At 37.6% G+C, this 22,828-nt stretch overlaps 3 protein-coding genes across 3 annotated transcripts in view; all 3 read left to right on the forward strand.

Annotated features, from left to right (window-relative positions):
• Positions 1 to 2,695: 2,695 nt before the first annotated feature.
• nelfb (negative elongation factor complex member B) lies at positions 2,696 to 9,929 on the forward strand. The gene is made up of 13 exons (XM_056257354.1): positions 2,696 to 2,952; positions 3,905 to 4,065; positions 4,149 to 4,248; positions 4,485 to 4,715; positions 5,251 to 5,436; positions 5,754 to 5,866; positions 5,957 to 6,059; positions 7,098 to 7,193; positions 7,785 to 7,927; positions 8,020 to 8,126; positions 8,277 to 8,418; positions 8,567 to 8,675; positions 9,451 to 9,929. The coding sequence occupies exons 1-13, from the start codon at positions 2,851 to 2,853 to the stop codon at positions 9,598 to 9,600; spliced, it is 1,743 nt and encodes a 580-aa protein (XP_056113329.1). The 5' UTR covers positions 2,696 to 2,850; the 3' UTR covers positions 9,601 to 9,929.
• An 8,831-nt stretch (positions 9,930 to 18,760) lies between these two features.
• LOC130089792 (P2Y purinoceptor 4) lies at positions 18,761 to 20,624 on the forward strand. The gene is made up of 2 exons (XM_056257327.1): positions 18,761 to 18,819; positions 19,191 to 20,624. The coding sequence occupies exon 2, from the start codon at positions 19,206 to 19,208 to the stop codon at positions 20,232 to 20,234; it is 1,029 nt and encodes a 342-aa protein (XP_056113302.1). The 5' UTR covers positions 18,761 to 18,819; positions 19,191 to 19,205; the 3' UTR covers positions 20,235 to 20,624.
• A 979-nt stretch (positions 20,625 to 21,603) lies between these two features.
• Positions 21,604 to 22,828, forward strand: part of arrdc1a (arrestin domain containing 1a) — an 11,102-nt gene continuing 9,877 nt past the window's right edge. The window contains exon 1 of the mRNA XM_056257356.1: positions 21,604 to 21,790. Within this exon, the coding sequence (XP_056113331.1) occupies positions 21,673 to 21,790 (118 nt within the window). The 5' untranslated portion in view covers positions 21,604 to 21,672. The remainder of the gene's footprint in view (positions 21,791 to 22,828) is intronic.

The following is a 22,828-nucleotide window of genomic DNA, read 5'->3' on the forward strand; positions in this document are numbered from 1 at the left end:
TTAAAATAAAATGCTGCGCGGAGTTATCCAATCATAATGCGGCGTGAACACAACCAATCAGCATGTTCAGCGCACAAGCCCCACCCGCGAAAGTTCCTGAACTTTGAAAAAGTACTACCTCGCGAGCAGGGACTTTCGGAGGGGGAAATATCTACCCGGAACTTCATTTAGACCCTGGTTCCTGCGGTGTAAACACACCGAGTACCAGGCCAAAGTTCCTAGTTCCTGGGTAAAGTTCCTGCGGTGGAAACGCGGCTTAACGTTACTTGCCCAACCGCCAACCGGACAAGTAGCCTGATTAGAACGTCAATAACAAAAAATAATAACTAGGGAATCACTAAAACGAGAGAATTCTGATTTTATTACATTTATTGTAAGTTCTGATCGATAGTGGATAATAAATTACTGACGGTAACATTAACAATGTTGTGCTGTTGACACTCGCGCAACCCAGAGATTTTAGGCCTACCCCTAATATTACTGGAGAAATTAAACAAATGAGCGCAGCTCACACAAAATAAACTCAGTCAAACAATACTGCTTATAAAAATTCAAAATGTGGAGTTTTTATATGTTTAACATATGATCAGAGCCCGTCTAACGGAGAGCCTTGACACTTACTATTAGCCCCATTGTGTATCATATTGGTTGCAGTTCCATTAGAATTCCACTGGAGGTGATCGCAGGCGAGTGCAGAATGAATGGGAGTCTATGGAGCTTAACGGCTAAATGTATCTCTTCCTCCTGCTTGTCGTTGAATCAACATAGATTTTATTGTTGATTCCGCAAGTTCAATATAGATTATAAGCCAAAAGTCGAATGAACGAGTACTTATGTCCTTTCGATTTCTTACAGGTTAGGCCATTGTTGGCCGGAACACGCTAGCATTCTGCTATTATGTGACGTCATACATTTTTTAACGGATTTTTAGAACAGATAAGTGAACTTAAAAATGCAATTTTCAGCTGAGTGTATTATCTTAGCCCTCCCTTTTGAATGCAACTTTCAAATTACTTGACAAAAAATTACATCCTGAGAAAAGTGGATTTCTGGGGGTGAAACCCCATAGACTCCCATCCATTCTGCACTCGCCTGCGAGCGCCCCCGCATGGACAGAGACGTGTTACTGCAGCCAGTCCAGAAACCGGAAGTAACCAGACAGTGCCAATTCTCTTCGTGAGCAACATCACGAGTAGGGTTGCCAACTGTCCCGAATTAGCCGGGACGTCCCGATTTTTGGGCCTAATTTATTTGTTCCGATCTCTTGTCCCGATTATTGAGTGCTACGCTGATCTGACTGATACAACAGCAACACGACACGTAAACTAGTTCATATCTCCTAGAATCTAGAGCTGCACATGCGAGACCGAACATAGCCTACTGTATGTGCATTTTTCTTTTCGGAAGTTGGCAACCCTAATCACGAGTGCTGTTTTCCTGAATACAATCACGATTGAAAATGTGACATTGATTTCATACAACAGTTCAATAAACAGTTATAATTAATTTAAGTCACTTACATTTTAGATGCAATATTGACTGTTTTTGTTCTGTTTCAGCCGCGAAAATAGTTCCAAACAAACAAAGATCACAGCAGAACCATAGCGCATCCAGAGAATGCCAACTCAGGGTTTCATTACTGAATCATTCAGCATTTTGAACGAATCGGTTGAGTCAAAGATTAAATGACCTATCATAAACATATCTCATTCATGAATGAATCAGTCGTTTGAACGAATCGTTTGAATGAATGAATCAATGACTCGTTCATTAAGACGGTCGCCTGCCGCCACCTACTGGCGGTTTAGTGTTATATTTAAAAGTGTATCATTCTTTCCAACTTTCTTATTTCTAGGCGATATTATATTTAAAACGATCTCATAACATTATGTAAAGCAATGCAATTGTAATTTTTCAGTGTAACTGATTTAATTTGATCAGCCCTACCTAGGGTAATAGGCCTATAGTGTCTTAGTATTCTAAATAATTGAATTTATTGGTCAAATTTAGGAATTTAAAATGAAAAATGAATTTCATATTCTAATCAATATTCCATAGAAACACCAAGAATTGTCAATTTAGATTTCAAGGTGACTTTAACACATTTAGTCCTACCTAATATGTGTTATTTGTAAAGACTGGTAAAAAAAAGAAAAGAAAAGAAAAGAAAAGAAAAGAAAACAACACACTAATTCCAGAAATCTGGGGCCAGTTGGATAAAGAAGTTGCTGGTCTTTAACATGCTTTGCTTAACTTATTAATGACTTTTGGGAGTGTGGAAATGTGAATTTATTTTTATTTTTTTATAGCCATGCACTTGTGTACAGTAAACATGTTAGTTTCTGATCCTCAATTAGCTGAACAGAGGAGCGTCCAAAGATTATGAAAGGTTGTATGAATTTTTATTTATTATTTTATTTTATACAAAAATCAGAATTTTTAAACTGTCAGTAGGCTTAATCATGTTTACCAATCGCATTGCACTTTTCATTTGTTCATTAAAATTCTATCATAGCAAAGGTTAAATGTTGACCTTTTTTCACGAAGAAAATTTTGAAATCACAGAGGCTTTCACGGGGTTTCAATGATAACGTTTTTTTAGTAAGGGCAATATTGGAGAAATGTGACACCTAAAGCCCAGCTAGGAACCTTTCTAAGGCGGAACCTTTTACGATGTATCAGGAAAGAGTCTATTGACGTTGCAACTGATGACGTTGCACAGTTAGGAAGTGGGCGAATACAGAAAACAACGAACAATGCAAATCTAGCCAAAATTAGTCGTATTTCTGTTGTCAATGAATTTCTTTATTTTTTCATAGTGGAGAGTTAAAATAGAGAGAGCGTCTCAAAATGTTCGCAGGGTTACCTGAGCTGGGAATATCCAATGGAGAAGATCTGAAAGAAACTCTCACTAACTGTACAGAACCTCTGAAAGCCATCGACCAGTTTCAGGTCAGGTTCTGTGTCTCTAAAATATTCACAGTGTTCAAATCTATTGCATTATACATAAGCACTTCGCTCGCATGCAACAGTCATCTTCATTGATTATAATGGGAGGGATCTAGTTTCTGGCGTCGCTTTCAGTTTGAATTGTCATATGACAGACAGGCTGTGACAAGCCGATTTAACAGTTATCTAACGTTAGTTGTACTAGTACTACTTTTAATCACTAGTAAGTAATCCAATATGGAATAAGTACCACAACCTAGTGAACACCCTTGTGAAAAAGAAGGGCGCTTAATTAAAATTGAATGCGCACTTGTAGTGGACTTTAAATCTTAAAAGTACATTAAAAATGTGCAGATAATATAATATTAATAAAATATAAAGCCACTTAAGTGTATCTAAAAAGAGCACACTTTAATGACTGTTTCTAACACACTTGAGTACACCTTTAAAACGTGTGCTGGCGCTTTCTAATAATGTCACATTACTCGTTTTACTTTAAAGTACATTCTAAATCATTATGTTTTAAAGTTTTTGTTCTGTTTTAAAGTAGTACCCTTTTTTGATGTGTTGACTAACATACTAAAGCACATTTAAACTGATTACAATTTTAACTTAGTATGTTATTTAATATTACATTTTAAGTTAATATATTTTAATGTACTAATTCATCATTACAAATGTGCAATTACAAATATAAATACATGACAATACGTAGGTTGTCACTTTGTCAGTGCATTTGGCAGTACATTTTAACCATATTTCAAAGACAATAAAGGTAAATATGAACTTATAATTACACTCAAGTCCTTCTTAAGTGGGTTAAAAAAAGTCACTCTAACGTTCAACAAGTCCAAAAACATCTTCATTTTGCACTTAAATATATTATTTTAAGTATTGCCTATTATACTTATTAATAGAAAATTATGTTTTATTATAACTGTATTGTCATTTACAGGCGGAAAATGGCATATTGTTGCCAACCCTACAGTCTGCATTGCCTTTCTTGGATCTTCACGGGACTCCGCGGCTGGAGTTTCATCAGTCAGTGTTTGATGAGCTTCGAGATAAGCTGATGGAGCGCGTTGCCACCATTGCCGAGGGCAAGGAGGAGGACAGGTGAATGGAAAGTTTTGATTTCAATCCATTCCTTTGCTCAGCGGATCTTAAATCGTACTAATGCATCCCCTAAATTCACACAGATACGTAAAGCTGGAAGAACTTCTTGAGAAAAGCTTCCCATTGGTGAAGATGCCGTCCATACAGCCCGTTGTCATGCAAGTGCTCAAACATCTGCTAAAGGTATAAATGTGTTCTGTGCTCTGACTTATTACTCTCTGGTAATCAAGTGACAGATACATGTCAAGATATCTCAATATACAGACTCATTTCAAAGCTTATTTTTGAAGATCTTTTCAGCCTTAGGTGTGGAATCAGGGTTTTATTTTTTCAATCGTTTGTGTAAAGTCGATAATTTTAGAACAATTTTAAATTTGACAATCTTTGACAATCAAGTTTCTGTTTGAATGCTCATGCAGGTGCCTGAGAAGAAGCTGAAGCAGGTTATGGCCGATAAAGAGCTGTACAAAGTCTGTTCTGTGGAGGTGAAACGGCAAATTTGGCAGGACAATCAGGCTCTTTTCGGGGACGAGGTGTCTCCGCTCTTGAAACAGTATATTGTGGAGAAGGAGACGGCTCTTTTTAGCAACGACCTCTCCATCCTTCACAACTTTTTCAGTCCTTCGCCCAAAACACGGCGACAGGGTGAGGTAAGTGCCAGATGTTTTTTTTCTCTTATTTTATTAAAATTTTAGAATGAACTTTGACCATTTGGAGAATGAATCTTGTTTAATTTGAAAAATGGTGTTAGCATTAATGTAATGTTCCCCCCCCTGAAATTCTAAAACATTAAAACATGACAATACTATGCTTTCAAAAAAATAAAAATAAAACATTTAAGACATTTTAAGGGTAATTTTGAATGTGAATATAAGTTATAAAATAGTGTTACTTTAATGTTTATATAATGTTGTCATTAATCTTGTGTTCTGATAATTGTAACATACTTTAGTATTATGGTAATTTAGTGTTCATTTGATGGTAATATAATGTTGTGTCAATGTTATTTTAAGATGCTTATTTATTAATTTTTTCTTTATATTATTTTATCTTTATTTATATATATTTAGATTATTTTTGTTGCAAACTTGGGTTTTGGTGATTACGTTTGCAGTGGAACAACAAACAAAAACTGTCCTCTTGTTGCATCATTATGTCAACAATGAAACTGTGATTTTTCATTAGGTGGTGCTGAAGCTGACTCAGATGATTGGGAAGAACGTGAAGCTCTACGATATGGTACTACAGTTCCTGCGGACGCTGTTCCTGCGCACACGAAACGTGCACTACTGCACCCTACGTGCTGAGCTGCTCATGTCCCTTCATGACCTCGACATCAGTGAGATCTGTTCAGTCGACCCCTGTCACAAGGTCATTTACAACACACCCTTTCAACTGCAACATCATGATTATTGAGCTCCATTTGTAGGGTCCTTCCATTTCACAAGGTTGAACAAAATGACCTAAATATCTGTTACAAAAACAGTTACAGGAGCTCAACACTTTCTGGAAGTCAGGCCAGCAATCAGCATCTTTTTATTGTTTATGATTAAAATATGTATATTTATAAACATTCAAAAACTGTTTTGTACTATTGCAATTTGTGATCATGTACCATCGAGGTGACCTCTTTCAAATCGTCTGCACCCAAAAACACTATATTTATGTTTGCTCTTATCCTTTTGTAGTTTTCTTGGTGTTTGGATGCCTGCATCAGGGAAAAGTTTGTGGATGCTAAACGGGCTCGTGAGTTGCAAGGCTTCCTGGATGGTGTGAAGAAAGGGCAGGAACAAGTGTTAGGGTACGAGATTCAAATATTCATTCAGATACAGCATACAATAAAGCCATAAAACCATAAAAATGTAACACTCTCTGTCTCTGTTTCTCACAGTGACCTGTCGATGATCCTCTGTGATCCATTTGCCTGTAACACTCTAGTGTTGAGCACCGTGAGGAACCTTCAGGAGCTATTGAGCCAGGACGCCCTACCCAGAGTAAGAACTCCAACTCCATAGTTGATTTTAGGTCTACAGGCATCTTTTGTTTGTACTGATGATTTATGACCTGATTTACTAAACATGGCTAATTGGTTTGAAACCGCAAACCCATAAAAGCGCCTATCGAATGTTCGCAACAATTGCTGCCATGTGAAGTGCAAAAAAGGTTAAGACAGACCTTTTTGGGACATTAATAGTGGTGCAAATACCAGTAAATTGACTACCTCAAATCTCTGTAAATCACGCTGCGTGATTTATTTAAACTGAAAGGGAAACTCCTACAAATGCACATGCAACAAGTTGAGCTGCAAAAATAACTGTCTATGCCTTTTCATCGCTAATAGTGTACTACAGTGTTGTCTTTAAAAGGTAGGGTAGGCAATGTTTTTTATAAACACTTTTTGTTGTACTGGTTGAAACTCTCTTCACATCCTGATAGCAATAATAGAAGTGGTCTAAATATTAAAAACTGTACATACTGTATGTCTTCTGTGTAATTCTCAGGACCAATTTTTTTTTCCCAATCATTGCATTTGGCCCAAATTTTGGTCCTACCTGCCTCTCAACATTTCGTATTCCCATACCTCTGCACATTTCATGAGGATATGCAGAGACAATTAAGAGCTCTTTAAATTGGTAATTTAACGCCGTCTCTCGTGACGCTTTGCAGACTCTGCTGTGTACGTTCATATGTTTTGAAGGAGGCATGGGTTTAGAGACGATCTGGGGAGGGTGGGATCTCATGCATTCAAAGCTAGCTTGCTATTGCTAGCCTCCCTGAAATTGCCTACCCTACCTTTAACTAAACCTATTAAAAATCCTTTTTTGGTATTTGGAATAAAATAAAATGTACATATCAAATGAAAAACTTAAATGAAGAACTTGAAAAACTTAAATTAATTTTGGAAATGCCAACTAACTAAAATAAGTTAAAGTTGACAAAACTGAAATAAAAATAAATTTATATATATATATATATATATAAAGAACAAAATTTAGAAAAGCACATAACCAATAAATCTGTGTTTATGTCAGGACAGCCCTGAACTTCTCCTCCTGCTGCGGATGCTTTCTCTTGGCCAGGGGGCCTGGGACATGATTGACAGCCAGGTTTTCAAAGAGCCCCGAATGGTATGATCAAGTCAAGTCACCTTTATTTATATAGCGCTTTTTACAATACAGATTGTTTCAAAGCAGCTTTACAGTGATAACAGGAAAATAATGCAACAACGTTTGTTTCGGCTGTACAGCAGATCTAGAAGAAAATAGTGTCAGAGTTCTGCCTAAGTAAGTTCAGTGATGGTTCATTTCTGTTGCAAAAAAGTTATTAATTTAGTTAATTTATCTGTACAGCCACTCTGGAGAAAACAGTGATGTCATCGTCCAGCTCAGTTCAGTTCTTGGTGTCAATGCAGGCAGATCAATAAGATTGTTGAATAATAAGTGTCCCCAAATAAGCAAGCCAAAAGCCAAAGGCGACAGTGGCAAGGAACCAAAACTCCTTCAGGTGACAGAATGGAGAAAAAAACCTTGAGAGAAACCAGGCTCAGTCGGGGGGCCTGTTCTCCTCTGGCCAACGAACGAACAGTGTATGATTATGATTCAGGCCAGAAGCCAGATTGGATCAGAACATTCAGAATATTTATCCAGTTCCATCTGGTTGAAGATCGGACTACAAATGGGTTTGCACAATTAAACAAGGCTGGTCTTGTTCACCATCAGGATTTGGAGGTGGTAACACGCTTTCTGCCTGCCATGATGTCAATAGTGGTGGATGACTACACTTTCACTGTGGAGCAGAAACTACCAAGTGAGGAGAAGACCTCTCTCACGTACCCCACCACCCTGCCTGAAACCTTCTCCAGGTATCTGCACCATCTCATGCCAATCCTCAACCCAGCATATTCAGCAAGTGCTTAATTCTTTCTAAAATGGATGGTCTTTTTGCTTTGTCTAGGTATATACAGGAAAACAGGGTGGCATGTGAGATCGGTCTTTATTATGCACTTCATATCGCTAAGCAGAGGAATAAAAATGCTTTACAACGGCTTCTGCCTGGACTGGGTGAGACTCCTGTCAGATACATTGGATTAATGGATAATCATGGCAATGCTGCACAAAGACTGATCACTTTGTGTGTGTGTGTGTGTGTGTGTGTGTGTGTGTGTGTGTGTGTGTGTGTGTGTGTGTGTGTGTGTGTGTGTTTACTTGCAGTGGATACCTATAACGACATGGCGTTTGGAGACATCTTCCTCCATCTTCTCACTGGTCATCTAACTCTGCTCTCTGATGAATTTGGATCAGAGGAGTTCTGCACTGCTGTCTTTGACAACTTCCTCCTCACATCTTTCTCTAGGTCTATTATCTTTTTTAATCACATTATATAGTGCAACTTCTTCAGGGTTTAAATGTAAAATATTCATTAGTTGAAAAAAATCATGTTAATACTGTGGCTCAGTTCACAACAGTTCTAGTATATTTGAGCTTATCACTCTCATTTGCAGTAAGGAGAACGTTCACAGACACAGTCTTCGCTTGCTGAACCATCTCCATCAGAAGGTGCTGGCGTCCTACATGGAAACTATAATGAAGACACTTGAACCACCAAAACAGGTATTTTAAAGGAAACAGACTGAATGTGAGTTTGCTAAATCAATAAATAGCTAATGGGCTGTTGGTTAACATTTCCCTATAGTTTTCTGCTCTGCCTAGATTTAGTCACATCAGCAGAAAAGGAAAGTAATTTCATTTTGATTAAAGATTACAAAAACTTTTTGTCTTTTTTTCTTTTTCAACATGCACTGATGAATCATTCATAAGACTAGGGACATGCATTAGAAAGTAAATGAGGCCAAGTTTGTTTTAAAGTTTAAAGGTCACTAGGTTGCACCTCATACACTTCTGTTCACAGTATGATTTTTGTATTATTTATATAATATTATAGTATTAATTAATATCTTGAATTAGCTTTTGTTTTTATATTTTCAGTTTTCATTTTCATTTTATTTTATTTTAGTAATGTTGTTATGTGCTTTTTGTATTTTTTTTGTTTATTTATTTTTATATTTCTATTTAGCTTTAAAATTATTTTATTTTATCATTTTAATTTTAGTACTTCGGCTTTAATTTATTTCAATTAGCTGCCAAGATAAGCTTTCTAATCTTCAAGTTTTTTATTTAAGTTTAAATAAAGTTCATCTAATATTTATATTTGATTTTATTTCAGCTTTATTTCAATAACTTTTGAATTATTTTTCATAGTTTTTAGTTCTAGTTAACAATAACAACACTGGTTCACAAATGATAAAAGCTCTCTCTGTTCCTCTTTGTACTGATTCTCTTGTGCAGAAATCTTATAGTAACTGAATCTTAATTCATGTTATTACAGAGCAGTGAGTCAGTGAAAGAACTGTACACCCTGTTGAAGGAGAAGCTTGAGGCTTCTAAGAAAAGCCCCCCTGAACCAGAGGAAGCCCCCTCTCTGGATTTAGGCCTTCACCCTGTTACTGTGCCTCCCACCCCTACGACCCCTGTCTGACAGAGACTGGACGCTCCAGCCACTAGAGAGCAGCAACAGCAGCAATGGAGGTAGATGACTCATCTAATGGCAAAAGACTGACCTAAACATGTGTAAAATGGAACTGTGCTGGTTATAAGACTTAGTTTAGTTGTTTTTCGTGTTTCCCGCTTTTATAAAGGTCATTTTAAAGCATTTTCCAATTTTCAATTTTGTGTTTCGATTTCTACGCTTCTTTTAAGAAAATTTAGTCTTGTCTTATGTAAAGCATCTCATGGTTGAATATCATTTGCTTTGGATGGAGTCAGTGTGACAAACCCTTGTGTAAATAAAATAATTGATTAGACAAATTTACAATTTGAGATTTTTTTTATATTTGATGCTTTCTCTTTGGAGACCCACTGCTGTCTCGCACTCACAGCTAAATAAGTGCCTAATCAAGTGAATAAAAGAACCCTCAATGACTTGTATATAATGACGTATATACTGTATACAATCTTCTACAATGCATCTCACAGTTTGAATGTTCTTGTTTGCTTTAATTTATTTTCTGAGGTCAGGTACATTTTCCATTGTCACTTTTATCATGGCTATTACAGTAATATTAAAATAGAATGGCTATTAAATTGGGCAAACACTGTCCCGTGGTCCCAGAAAACCAGATAATATGGAAAAATTTAATTTCAAGACCTGGAAATGTCGTGGAGGTTTATACAGTCTTATATCTTATCTTTAAAGGCTGTTTTCTCAATATGAGTTTTTTCCTCAGGCAGAAACGTCTCCTTTTTAGTAGCACTTACATATACCAAATGTTTTATTCCTATCTATATTCTAAAGCAGTCTCCTGATTCATGTAACGTTTTATTCCTAAAAACAGTACACCTTTTTTTTTTGTCAACAAAATGAACCAGGAACCTGGTTTTATCCAGTGTTCTGTGCTGCTGTCTCCACCTAGTGTCTTGCCATCAGAGCTCGGCTCAGTGAATGGCCTTCTGTCTTGTGATTGTCCAGTTTATGTTTCGGTTTATACTGGCCGATGTACCGCTGTAATCTCTTCAATCCCCCTCATGCTGTCAGGGGGCTTCTGATTCATTCATACCATTGTCAATTGTGTATCATGTCAAAAAATATCATGATGGCATGCAATCTGATTTTCCTTCTCATCAGCTGGTGGGAATATGTGTATGGTGTTTCCCCATTGGAAAGAACATAACCGCATCAATGTGAATTGAAATATTCCCTTTAACCACTGCAATGTTTACTTTTAAAAGTACTGGGTAAAAAGGAATTGAGAAATTATATAAAAGGAAGGTCTGCCCACATTTGAAACCGAGAAGACACCAAGCACCCACAGAGATTAAAACTATTCCTCTTTATTTTACTGTTTTACTGTCAAAGCAATGGCTCTTCAACAGAAGACCAGTTAGCATTTAATCTTTAACAGAAGCTCGTTTTATTTTTTATTTAATTCATTAAAAAATAAAAATACAACTTCAGATTTAAAAGTCAAAAAAGAAAGAAAGATACTTTCAATGTGGTTTTAGACGTTTGAAAATATATATTTTTTTAAGCAGTTGCTGTTACTGAGTGTAGTTTACAAGTCTCAGATGGGCAGAATCAGTTCCTGCTGGTGCAGTTGCACGTCCCTGTTCTGTCAGTTCAGGCAACATCATACTTGCCTCACAGCACCAATGCTGCCTCATTTCATTATTCATCAAATGTTACAGCTGCTCAAGGCATGTTACGTGGACTCGGAGTCTGACAGGGTTCCGCTCAATGTCTTCATATGCTGTTATCTGTAATGCGCTGTGAGCACAGAAAACCAGGGAGAGAAGGATTTCTGCGCAAGGTGTACATTTATTAACAAAACAAACAAACAATGAACATGCGAAAACCTGAGATATATATACACAAAGTTCTGCCATCAAACTCTAGATAGCACAGGCTGATAGGTCCTTAACTCAATCTGTTTGCAATCTCATCATTCTCTAGGGCACAGCTGATTGGTTCCTGCTGTATCAGTAGCCAATGAGCTCGCTACTCAACCTTCAAATACATAGGTCAGCATTTGCTGTAGCAGTTGCAGTGCGCTTTCCCCAGCTCCACCTGTATAGATCTGCTACGGGTAATTCATGTATGCTATATTGTACAGCAGCAGCATGTCTTGCTCTCAGCAGCGTGTTGTGTATCTATTGGCAGTATCAAGTCCCGTACTTGCTCTGCAGCTGCAGCAGCGTAACAGATCTTTTCCACCAAGACCAAATATATAAAAATTGTCATATCCATTACCATGCCAAACACTCTGAGAGTTGTCATGACGGAAATATATTTTATATATATATACACAGAGAGTAACAAGCTTAACAAGGAAACAAGGAACACTTGGGGTAGACAATCAAGGGGAAATCAAGAAGAAATCTACGAAGAATTACAAACATTTGCCCAAACATTTTTTTTTTTTTTTGATCGTTTGAGGTGGTAATTCCCCCTGACTCTCCTGTTTCTCTGCTGATTCCACCCGGTCCCGAATCTTTAGCTCATTAGTTCCCTTTTTTGTTCCATGTATTTAAACCCTGTGTTCTCCTGTATGTCTCTGCTCGTTAGTACTATGTTGTGTTAGTTTGGTGTTATCTCTTTTATCTCCTGAGCTTTTATCATTAAAGACGGTTTACTTTATTCATCTTCGTTGTGCGATTCATACAAGCTTACACTGTGTCAGATGATCTAATTATATATTACATATCATCTGTCTCTCACTTTTACTGCAGCCAAATACAAAGTGACGAGATGAAACCCCACTGCATGCTCTTAACAAGTTATGCTTTTGCAGTTGAAAAGTCAAGTTTGCATACACCTACCTTGCAAGCTGTGACACCAAAATTAAAGATAGTGTCAAAACACTTTGGTCACTATGATCACATTTTTACAGGAAGTCTTCACTTGGCACATAAAATGCCTTGCAGAAGTCTAAACTATTACTGTAGCCATCAAGATATCCAGGCTTCTCTCTGATGGACTCAAAGGTAACACAATTTGATAATGTGTTCTTGAATCATTGCAAATGTATATGACATTGTAAGACTATTTTTGATCAAGATAACATGTTGGTATGGGCTATGTATATATAGCCTATATATTGACACCATTATATGAGAACTGAACTGAGCTGTTCAGCTGATACCAAAATGTTATCTTGATGTTACAAAAAAAGTCCTACAATGTGAAGGTTTAGTGAATAAATTACAAAAACAGATATTAAGTCACCTTTATTTATATAGCGCTTTTTACAATACAGATTGTTTCAAAACAGCTTTACAGTGATAACAGGAAAATAATGCAACGTTTGTTTCGGCTGTACAGCAGATCTAGAAGAAAATAGTGTCAGAGTTCTGCTTAAGTATGTTCAGTGATGGTTCATTTCAGTTGCAAAAACGTTATTAATTTAATTAATCTGTACAGCCACTCTGGAGAAAACAGTGATGTCATCATCCAGCTCAGTTCAGTTCTCATATAATGGTGTCAATGCAGGCAGATCAATAAGAGTGTTGAATAATAAGTGTCCCCAACTAAGCAAGCCAAAAGCCAAAGGCGACAGTGGCAAGGAACCAAAACTCCTTCAGGTGACAGAATGGAGAAAAAAAAACCTTGGGAGAAACCAAGCTCAGTTGGGGGGGGATTCAGGCAGCATTACAGGCCAGAAGTCAGATTGGATCAGAACATTCAGAATATTTATCCAGTTCCATCTGATTGAAGATTGGAGTCATCATGCTGATATGGAGACGGGTTTGTTGAGGATCAGTGCCACTGGTCAATGAGACCTTCACAGGGGAGAGTCTAGTTGACACAATCTCTGCTGACACTTCAGGGATGCGTTGTGGTCGTGTCTAGGCACAGGTCCACCATCTGTTCTGGATACGGCCAGGATCCGGCTAAACAGGGAGACTAACATTAGTGTAGATGCCATTCTTCTTATGATGCAGCGAGTACATCGGGTGCTTTAGGAAGTGTTCCCGGTTCCGGCTGACCTAGTTTATGCAGTCTAACAGTCATTTAACTGATTTGAATAATAGAACTTGATAATGTTCTATGTGTATGCCAAGTTAAAGAGATGTGTTTTTAGCTTCTCGAACAATGCTAGGAAGACTGTTTCAAAGTTTAGGTGCTAAATAGGAAAAGGATCTACTGCCATGCAACAAGTGAAATTAGGCATCACCAAGTTATAATTTGCAGCATGAAAAATGGATAAAGGTTATAGTTTTGTTTTTAAAGATTAATTTTAAGTGAGTGTGAGATGACAGCAAAGGTAATCTAAATGTAAAAAGCAGTTGATTTTGATTTTCTAGGTATTATCAACTGGTAATAATGGTAATAATAACTGGTCAAAATTTTCTTCAAAAACCTTAATTTCTTTTCGACTGAAGAAAGAAAGACATGGGCATCTTGGATGACTTGGGGGTGAGTAAATTATCAGCAAAAAATTTTTTTAAAGTGAACCAATCCTTTAAGACTGATAACAAGTTTTACGACCACAAAGGAATTTCCAGAGAGTTGTGACTCTTAATTCTTGCTGAGAAGGAGAAATTAACCCTGTTAATCCTATATATTCTATATATATCCACTTGAGAAATGCATAAACATGTATCTAATTTTCCCATCTCATGATTTTCCTTTATGCTGATTGGCCTAGGTTTTCTTGTAAACTCTAATGGGTTAATGTTTCAGACTTTGCATACTATGGTTAACCAAAATCATATGTGTGGCATGTTTGGTCTCTATAAACTCCAATCTTCGTCCCCCATTTATTAATTTACATTACATTTTGCTAACTTTATGACGCATTAGTATTATAAGAATCTTGAAGATTCTTTTCTTAAACACCCAATGAAATTACACATTCAAATGCCCTGCTAGAACACAATGGGTCGTAAAAAAATACTCCCTCCAAAGGGAATACTTCTTATTGGCACACACACCTCCAGAGGGTGTGACATCTTCACGCTTTAAAAATCACTGATCACAAGATCAGCCCCCTCTCTTACGCCCCTCTCTTACTCTCTTGGTCCTTCCCGAGAAGTCCTAATGTGAAGATGATGCTGAACTAGAAGTCCCCCAAGGACCCCCAAGCTTGCTCCAGGCTGCGGCCTTGTCTTTCCATTCCCCAAAGATTCTCTGACTCCCACTGGTTCTCTCTCATCAAGATCACATCAGCAAAGATCAACTGGAGCCTCAACAAATTGCATCAGGACAGTTTAACTCGAATGGGCGAGACATGCAAGTATCAAACTTAGACTCATTATTTGATACATTAAGTATCCTTACCCCTTTTTAAGAAGGGTGTGTTAGAACTAAACTGATGGTTTGCTCAGGCTGTTGATCTGCTGAACATCAAACAATGCTATAACTTCTTGCTTTCCTGTATTCTGCTTCAGCTCTCTTTCCCTTGGTAAACTGTATGCATGTATGTATGTGTATGTTAGAGTAGTTTAAATGTTTAGTTGAGGTAATAAAGTCTTCATATAAAGTTCATATCACACGTAAAGTTGTCCGTGTCTCAAGCTCATATATGGAGTCCCTAATCATAGATTTCTGGCTACAGGCTCTGAATAGTAATGTACAGTAAGAAAGAAATGTCCCATGCCCCGGAAATGTAGATTTATATAAATCAATTAGTAACCAATATTGAGTGTTCATGGGATGAACCGAGTAATTGGTTGTAATGTTAATGTAGCTACATCAAGTTAACCCGATTAACTGATCCAAATATTCTCAATTATAACAAGTTATGATTGATTATTAATATTTCATAGAGCTAATTTGCTACATTACTAAGTGCTATACCTCCTCAACCCACACTCTTGTTACCATCTCTTGAGAACACAGACTTAACTCTGATTGAAAATGCTGTGAATGATGCCCACTTACTGTACCTCCTGATGGTAAACGTCAATTGCAGGAACTCCTGGGCTTCGTTCCAGTCCAAAATCGTCATGCCCTTCACTCGCTAACTTCCCTCCATCTCGTTCACTCAGATGTACATCATTGCTAATGTTGCACGAGTGCCCACTACTGGCGGAAACTGCAATGGGCTGAATTGTCCTAAGCCCTTAATCACTTGGAATCAGCTATGGAGTTGATTTATTATTTAATTTTTGTTTTCCCTTTAATAATTTGTTAAATGCAGCATCCAAACGTATATAGGTGTGTTTGGAATTGTTTAAAATAAAAAAATATATAATTAATACATCATAGAGTTGTTTGTGGTGGTGATTAGACGAGATCTGTTGTGACGTCACAATCGTGTTGCATTGTGGTATATGGAGCTGCCTGAAGTGTACATATGAAGTAGAAGTAGAACGAGGGTCTGTCCACATAAACTTGGACTGGAACACAGCACCGGAGATGAACACTCAAGTATGCACACTTCAACTTGGTCGTACTGATGTTCTGCAACATCTACACAAGTCAGCAAGCACCCATTAAACTGAAACCTTACCGCATGTCTCCTGTCAAGCAAGCTCTGGTAAAAGAACAACTGGAAGATATGCTTACTGCAAGACAGGAGTTGTGGAACCATCACACTAGGGTTGGGCTTCTCCAGTCGTTCTTGTCCCCAAGAAAGATGGCAGCATGAGATTCTGTGTGGATTACAGGAAGTTAAATGCCATAACCGAAACGGATGCTTACCCATTGCCGAACATTGAGATTGAGAACTTTCAGAGCTTTCAGAGATTCTCAAATCACTTTCAGGGGCAGATATTTTTTTTCACAGTAGGCCTCAACAGTGGTTATTGGCAAGTGGCCATGGACCCCTCAAGTAATCAAAAAACTGCTTTCATCACTCCTTCGGGATTTTTTCAATTTAACGTTATGCCTTTTGGGCTTAGGAACGCCCCCACGACCTTCCAAAGGTTAATGGAGACGGTATTGGAAAAATTGCGAGGAGCACTGTGTTTTGTCTACATAGATTATATAATCATCTATTCATCAGACCTAACTCAGCATCTACAAGACCTTCAGACTGTCTTCCATAGGCTACAAGAAGCGGGATTGACCATCAACTTAAAAAAAGTAAATTCTGCCTCCAAGAAATTTCATTCCTTGACCATGTTGTGAACACTCAAGGTATTATGGCAGATCCAAGCAAAGTTGAGGCAAACTACTCAGTCACAGAGAAAGAGTGTCTGGCAGTCATCTGGGCTTTAGAGAAGTGGCAACACTCTGCCCTTGAGTGGGTAATGTCCTCTACTAAAACTACAGGTCGTCTCATTCGATGGGCCCTGCGTTTACAAAAGTTTGACTTTGTCATTGAATGCAGAAAAGGAAAACTAAATGCAGCGCCAGATGCCCTTTCCAGAATGTCCAACTTACCTGCATGCAACTTGTTCACCAGCCCGAAGAACGAAGTTGACTTTCCAATTACTGCTATGGACCTATGGGAAGAACAACATAAGGATCCTGAAATTCAAAAGATTTTCAAAGGAATAGCAGATAACAAGCAAGATACCCCTGAACAATTTGAGATTGTGGAAGACAAGTTGTACATCAAGACTCAACTGGCCAAAGGACAAGTTCAGTACAGAATGTACTTACCTAAATGCCTTATTCTTGAAATTCTTCAGCATTACAATTCACATCCTCTGAGTGGACATGGAGGTATCTTTAAAACCTACAAACGTCTACAGGATGTTGTCTTCTGGCCTAAGATGTGGACAGATGTCAAGAATTACGTTAAATGTTGTAAGAAGTGTCAAACCTGCAGGCAAGTTACAAACTATCACCACCACACGTTTTATGGAAATGTTAGGAGTGGACATTATGGGACCATTGCCCAGCAGCAGCCCACATCGTCACGAATACCTTCTAGTCTGTGTAGATTATTTCTCTCGGTGGCTTGATATGTTCCCAATGCGTAAAGCAAATGCACAAACCATTGCTCTGATTCTCCGCAAGGAAATTCTTACCGGTTGGGGTGTGCCAGACTTCATCTTATCCGATCGAGGAGCCCAATTCGTCTCATCACTTTTCAGGGAATTGTGTTCAAAATGGAACATTGCACAAAAATTAACGACAGCGTACCATCCACAAGAGAGAGTGAACCGCACCTTAAAAAATTTATGATTGCCTCTGACCTGGAGGAAAACCACAAAAAATGGGACCAGTACATACCTGAGCTCCATTTTGCTGTTAACTCCACCATCCAAGAGAGTATTGGAATGTCACCTGCAGAATTACAATTGGGCCGAAAGCTCCAAGGTCCAATGGACAAACTGCTTCAGCCTCAGGGAAACCACCTCTCACCATCTGATCCATCTTATGATGTTGTAAACTGAAGAAAAAGAGCTATAGAGAATTGCATACGAGCGAAAAAAAAACTCCAACTACGAAACTATAATAAAAACAGATGAGAAGTCTTGTTCAAAGAACAAGATCGCGTCTCGCTGAGGAACTTTCCACAATCCAGCGCCCATCAAAGTTTCAGTGCCAAATTAGCACCCAAGTGGAAAGGACCTTATCGAGTAATCAAGCAGATGGGTCCAATTAATTATCAAATAGTTTTGGAATCTACAGGCGAAGATGTTGGAGTTACTCACGTCTGTAATCTGAAACCATGCTACGGAAAGTGACGATTTTGAGACGACACCTTTTAATTACTATCACATGAATGAAATGAAGTTGACCAATCAGGAGACAGACAAAGGATGACGCAGAGGGTATGAAAAGTAAGTGGTAAGGAAATGGAGGAAGGGGCGGTAAATGTAAAGGCAGCAGTTGGACAGACAGTCACAGCTCGAGTTTCTCTTCATTCATTGCATGAATCTTTCGCCTGCTACTAAAGATCTGCGTGGAAGTAAACATTACAAGTAAAGCTAATTGAGTCAAGTCACCTGCGTGGAACTCCTACAACGATTTGATGTAAATTCATGCAAATTGAATATTTTTGCTTAGTTTTATGAAGTGAATGATGGCCAATGATTAAGTAAAGCTTATACGATTTTGATTATCGGTTTATTTTTTTCTCCATTGACATGTTAGATATTTAAAGTGTTCATTTTTAACTTAGAATGACAAGGGTGGAGTTTGGGGTTAATGACTCCTGACTAATAAAAGTAAATCCTGTATTGGTTCCTTTTTTTTGTCACATACACACTGATACCTATATGTCATTTGCTTTCATTTAGTGAACTCTCTGTTCAATTTACGTATTCCAAATGAGTTTTAAGGGGAGTGTTGCATGATCTGGTAAGTTCTTTGTGTAGCTTGATGTTCATTTCAGAGAATATATATATATATATATATATATATATTAGTTAGGGTGCTCACATATATGTAGCCTTATAAAATGTGAGCAGTACCTATATTTATTAAATGCGCATCACATTTATATAATCATTCAACATTACATGACAGCAAAATATAACATTTAGAGAGTGTTGTGTGTTTTTTAACACATAATTTTTTTTTAATGTGCTTTGGTGATGACATTTATTAGCATTCACTATAGCAATATATTTGCATGGCCAGGGCATTTGTGTGAAATTCTCCAAGTTTATTTATTTGCAATATATCTACACACAATTTGATCAAAATAACAGGGATTTTTTCCTACACAGTGAAATTCTTCTAAGATGAACACCTCAGACAGTTTAGTGAACAGCAGTAATGCGAGCCTCAAAGACACATGTTCTCCTGAGGCTCAGCACATGTCTCTGGCTGTGATCCTCTGTCTCGTCTATCTGCTGGGCCTCCTGCTCAACGGATTCAGCCTTTGGGTTTTCACCTGTCGCATTCATAAATGGAACTCTGGAGCCGTTCTGCAGTTCAATCTTGCTCTATCTGACACCATCATTACTCCACTTACCCCACTGATGGCAGCGTACTTCGCCATGGATAGCAACTGGATTTTTGGGAGTTTCGCCTGCCAGCTGAAGATTGCCGTGCTCAGCATCCACTTCAATGGCAGTGTGATCTTCCTCACACTCATTAGCATTCATCGCTATATGACCGTGATTCACTTCAACCGCTCCTCGTTGATGAAAAGGAAGACTTTCGTGAAGAAGCTGTGTGCTGGGATTTGGTGTTTTCTGATAATAATTGGCATTGCCTATGGATGGTTGCTTCCTGTAACCACTGAGGAAAATCACGGGCAGTGTCTTACTATTCATCAGACAACATTGACAGATGCTTACTTTGTTATTAACTTTGTGACTTTTTTCTTTTGGTGTATTTTACCCTTAACTATATCAGTGTTTTGCTACAGTCGCCTTGCGAGCTCAGTATCCCGCATCAACATAAATTCTGTTCAGGGCCAATCGTTCAAGACTAAATCCTTGAGGATGATAGGGCTATGTCTGGTCATATTTGGCCTTTGCTTTCTTCCTCTCAATGTTGTTCGGACCCTTGGAGTAGTCATGAAAAAGTATCACCCTAAGAGATGTAGAGTTCTGTTGCAGTTGGAAACAGCATATTATGCATGCTATATATTGGCAGGAATCAACTGCTGCTTGGACCCCCTAATATACTTTTTTGGATCACGTAATTTTATTAAAGCATTCAGGAGTTCTCTTAGGCTAATAGGGGTTAAACGCAATGCTGAAAACAAAATTGAATCAGAAACATTAAGTGTAAACAGAAATGTAATTTTTACTGTCTCCTAGTGAATTTTAAAGTTGGCATTAGATTTGTGACCATATTTTCATATTATAACATAAATCCAAGTGAAATGTGTTGGGTGGCTTTTGTCCATCTGAATTGATTGGATGGTTGTGATTTCTATTACTGTGATGCGAGCAGGTTGCCCCGCCCTTGCGCCAGTAAACAGAGAAGAGAAGTTGCTGCAGGAGGAGAGGAAATTATTTTGATTAAAGATTATGATAGCACATGAATTTAAAACAAATAATGATGTGTATGGACAAATCATTTATCACTGCATGGACTTTTCTGCTAACAACACTGAACTGAACTGCACTGAACTGAAATGCATTAAATATGTTTTAAGAGATGAAAATAAATAACTACTATGCATTGTGCAAGGCTAGCAACCCTTCAAAACAGCTCTGAAACTCTCATTCAGCTGTATCTTTATAATGGCAATATTAATTAAATGGATTAAGTAGCCTAATATGTTGACTTGTAGAGCATGTGACTGAAACTAAATAAATATAAAATCAAATATTTTAGACAGTGAAGCTGTTTGTCTCAGTGTTGATGACTGATGCAAGATATATAATAAAGATATTTCTTGAAAATAAAAAAGGGAAGGAATTTCCGGTTACACTTTATTTTAAGGTGTCATTGTTACAGTGTAATTAAGTAGGCTAATGAATATTAATTAACAACATAGGGTTAGGGTATAGGATTAGAATTTAGTTGAGGGTTAGTTGCATGTAATTATGCATAATTTACTGTTATTACTATGATAACATAGCCAAGACACTGTAAAATAAGGTGTTACCGAATTTTCTTCGAAAATGTATAGCCTACTCATGAGTGGCTGTAAAAAAATTTTTTTTTTTTGCTTATATACAGAAGTTTGAAGATAAATTATTTCAAGTAAAATGGAACAGGTTTTGAAAAAAGTTTTTGAAAATCTTCCCATTCTATCACTGACCGTGTAATTCCAAAAACGTACACATATCGAGCATGTAAAGAAATCTGAGATCTGTTGATCATTTACTGATTTTTCCACCCACATGTTATTGGAAAAACATTGGTCAACAAATAGATTATTTTAGTCAAAAATAGGAGGAGAGCATAAAGGACCTTTAGGGCTAGGCTTAAGTTTCAAAGTGGAAAAGTCCTTAAATCCCCCATCGCCCGATCATAATTATTGAGTTTTAGAATTCCAAACAATTTTGTCCAGTGTTCTAGAAATCTCCACAGAAACATTCAGTGCCATTGCAGGATAAACGCTCAGTGTTTTTTGTTTGTTTGTTTTTATTTTTTGTATGGCTTTATGTGTGTTTTTGGTGAGAACCGCATGACTCCGAGTGACGTAATTACATCAGGTGCGTGACGTCGACGGCAACAGGTAAAGCATTTCCTTTATTCATTGTGAATCGCTCACCCACCTGTTCACGGTGGATAGATAACAGAATGGGAAAGCTTCAGGAATTCGAAATAACTCTTAATAACAACAAAACGGCGTATAGTCCCGGCGAATCCCTCTCTGGAACTCTGAAAATCTCAATTACACAGCCCATACCATGTAAAGGTAGGTAAAGCAATGATCGCACACCGCTGCCACCCTTTGTGTTTTTACTGGATTTTTTATAAAAGGTTAATATGTTTACACTTTAAAGTACCCTAACGTTACTTGTGTATCAGACGTAAATGTTAGCCCACTGGTTGTTTTCATAGACCCTCGGACGTTTAAATGGTTGGTATTTTGTCTTCGCGCATCGAGGACTGAAACTGGCGTCGACTCGAGCGAAACTTGTTGCGGATATTTTATTGACATAACAACATGGTGCCTAAATCTCTAATCGCTTTCGTTTCTTTTGGATTAGTTCTCATAAATTCCCGTAAAAACAGAGTGTACTTAAGGACATTGGCAATAATACATGTTTATACACGCTTTAAATTTAATCTCGATCTACTTCTCGATAAGGTGCCAGGTGAACAAATCGCAGTTTCGGATATCAGCTTCAGTAGGCTATTTTGAAACCGTGTCTGAGAAAATAACATGAAGACCTGTATTTAAGTAAAAGTTAGGCACTAGGACATACAATAGTGTAAAGAAACATAACGTTAGGCTATGGTTGTGACGCATGGGCAGCTAGCCTACTTTGTGGTGTTTATTGTTTTTCCGAACCACCCATTTGCATAGGCTATTTATGTCTTGAGCCTTTTAAAGCGTGTCAAATCATTCAGACCTTTAAACATCCTTTAAATTGTTCAACAAAGCAGATTTTCAAATCTGGACTCCGTAGGCTACCATATATAAAAGCAGTTTGTTGCAGTACTGGTCAGACTGCTTGGTAAATAATGCCCACCACCTGTGTTAAGTAGCAACACCTGTTCATGTTAAGGTCTGATATCCTGAGACTGTAAGCCTAACATATTCAATATTGCCTATTAAATATGATATTTTATTAGGAGTGTATAAATCTGCTCTGTTTTCCTGATATATGTGAAGAAATGTAAGATTTTTATGTAAAATAAGCTTTAAAGATCCCACTAGACTATGCTAAATCAAAATTGAAGTTTGGAAAAAGAGACTTAATATGTTCTGCCCAGACTTAGACTGACA

This window comes from Rhinichthys klamathensis, unplaced genomic scaffold (assembly GCF_029890125.1).
Source record: "Rhinichthys klamathensis goyatoka isolate OS25496 unplaced genomic scaffold, OSU_Roscu_1.1 h1tg000137l_1, whole genome shotgun sequence".
NCBI classification, from domain to species: Eukaryota; Metazoa; Chordata; class Actinopteri; order Cypriniformes; family Leuciscidae; genus Rhinichthys; species Rhinichthys klamathensis.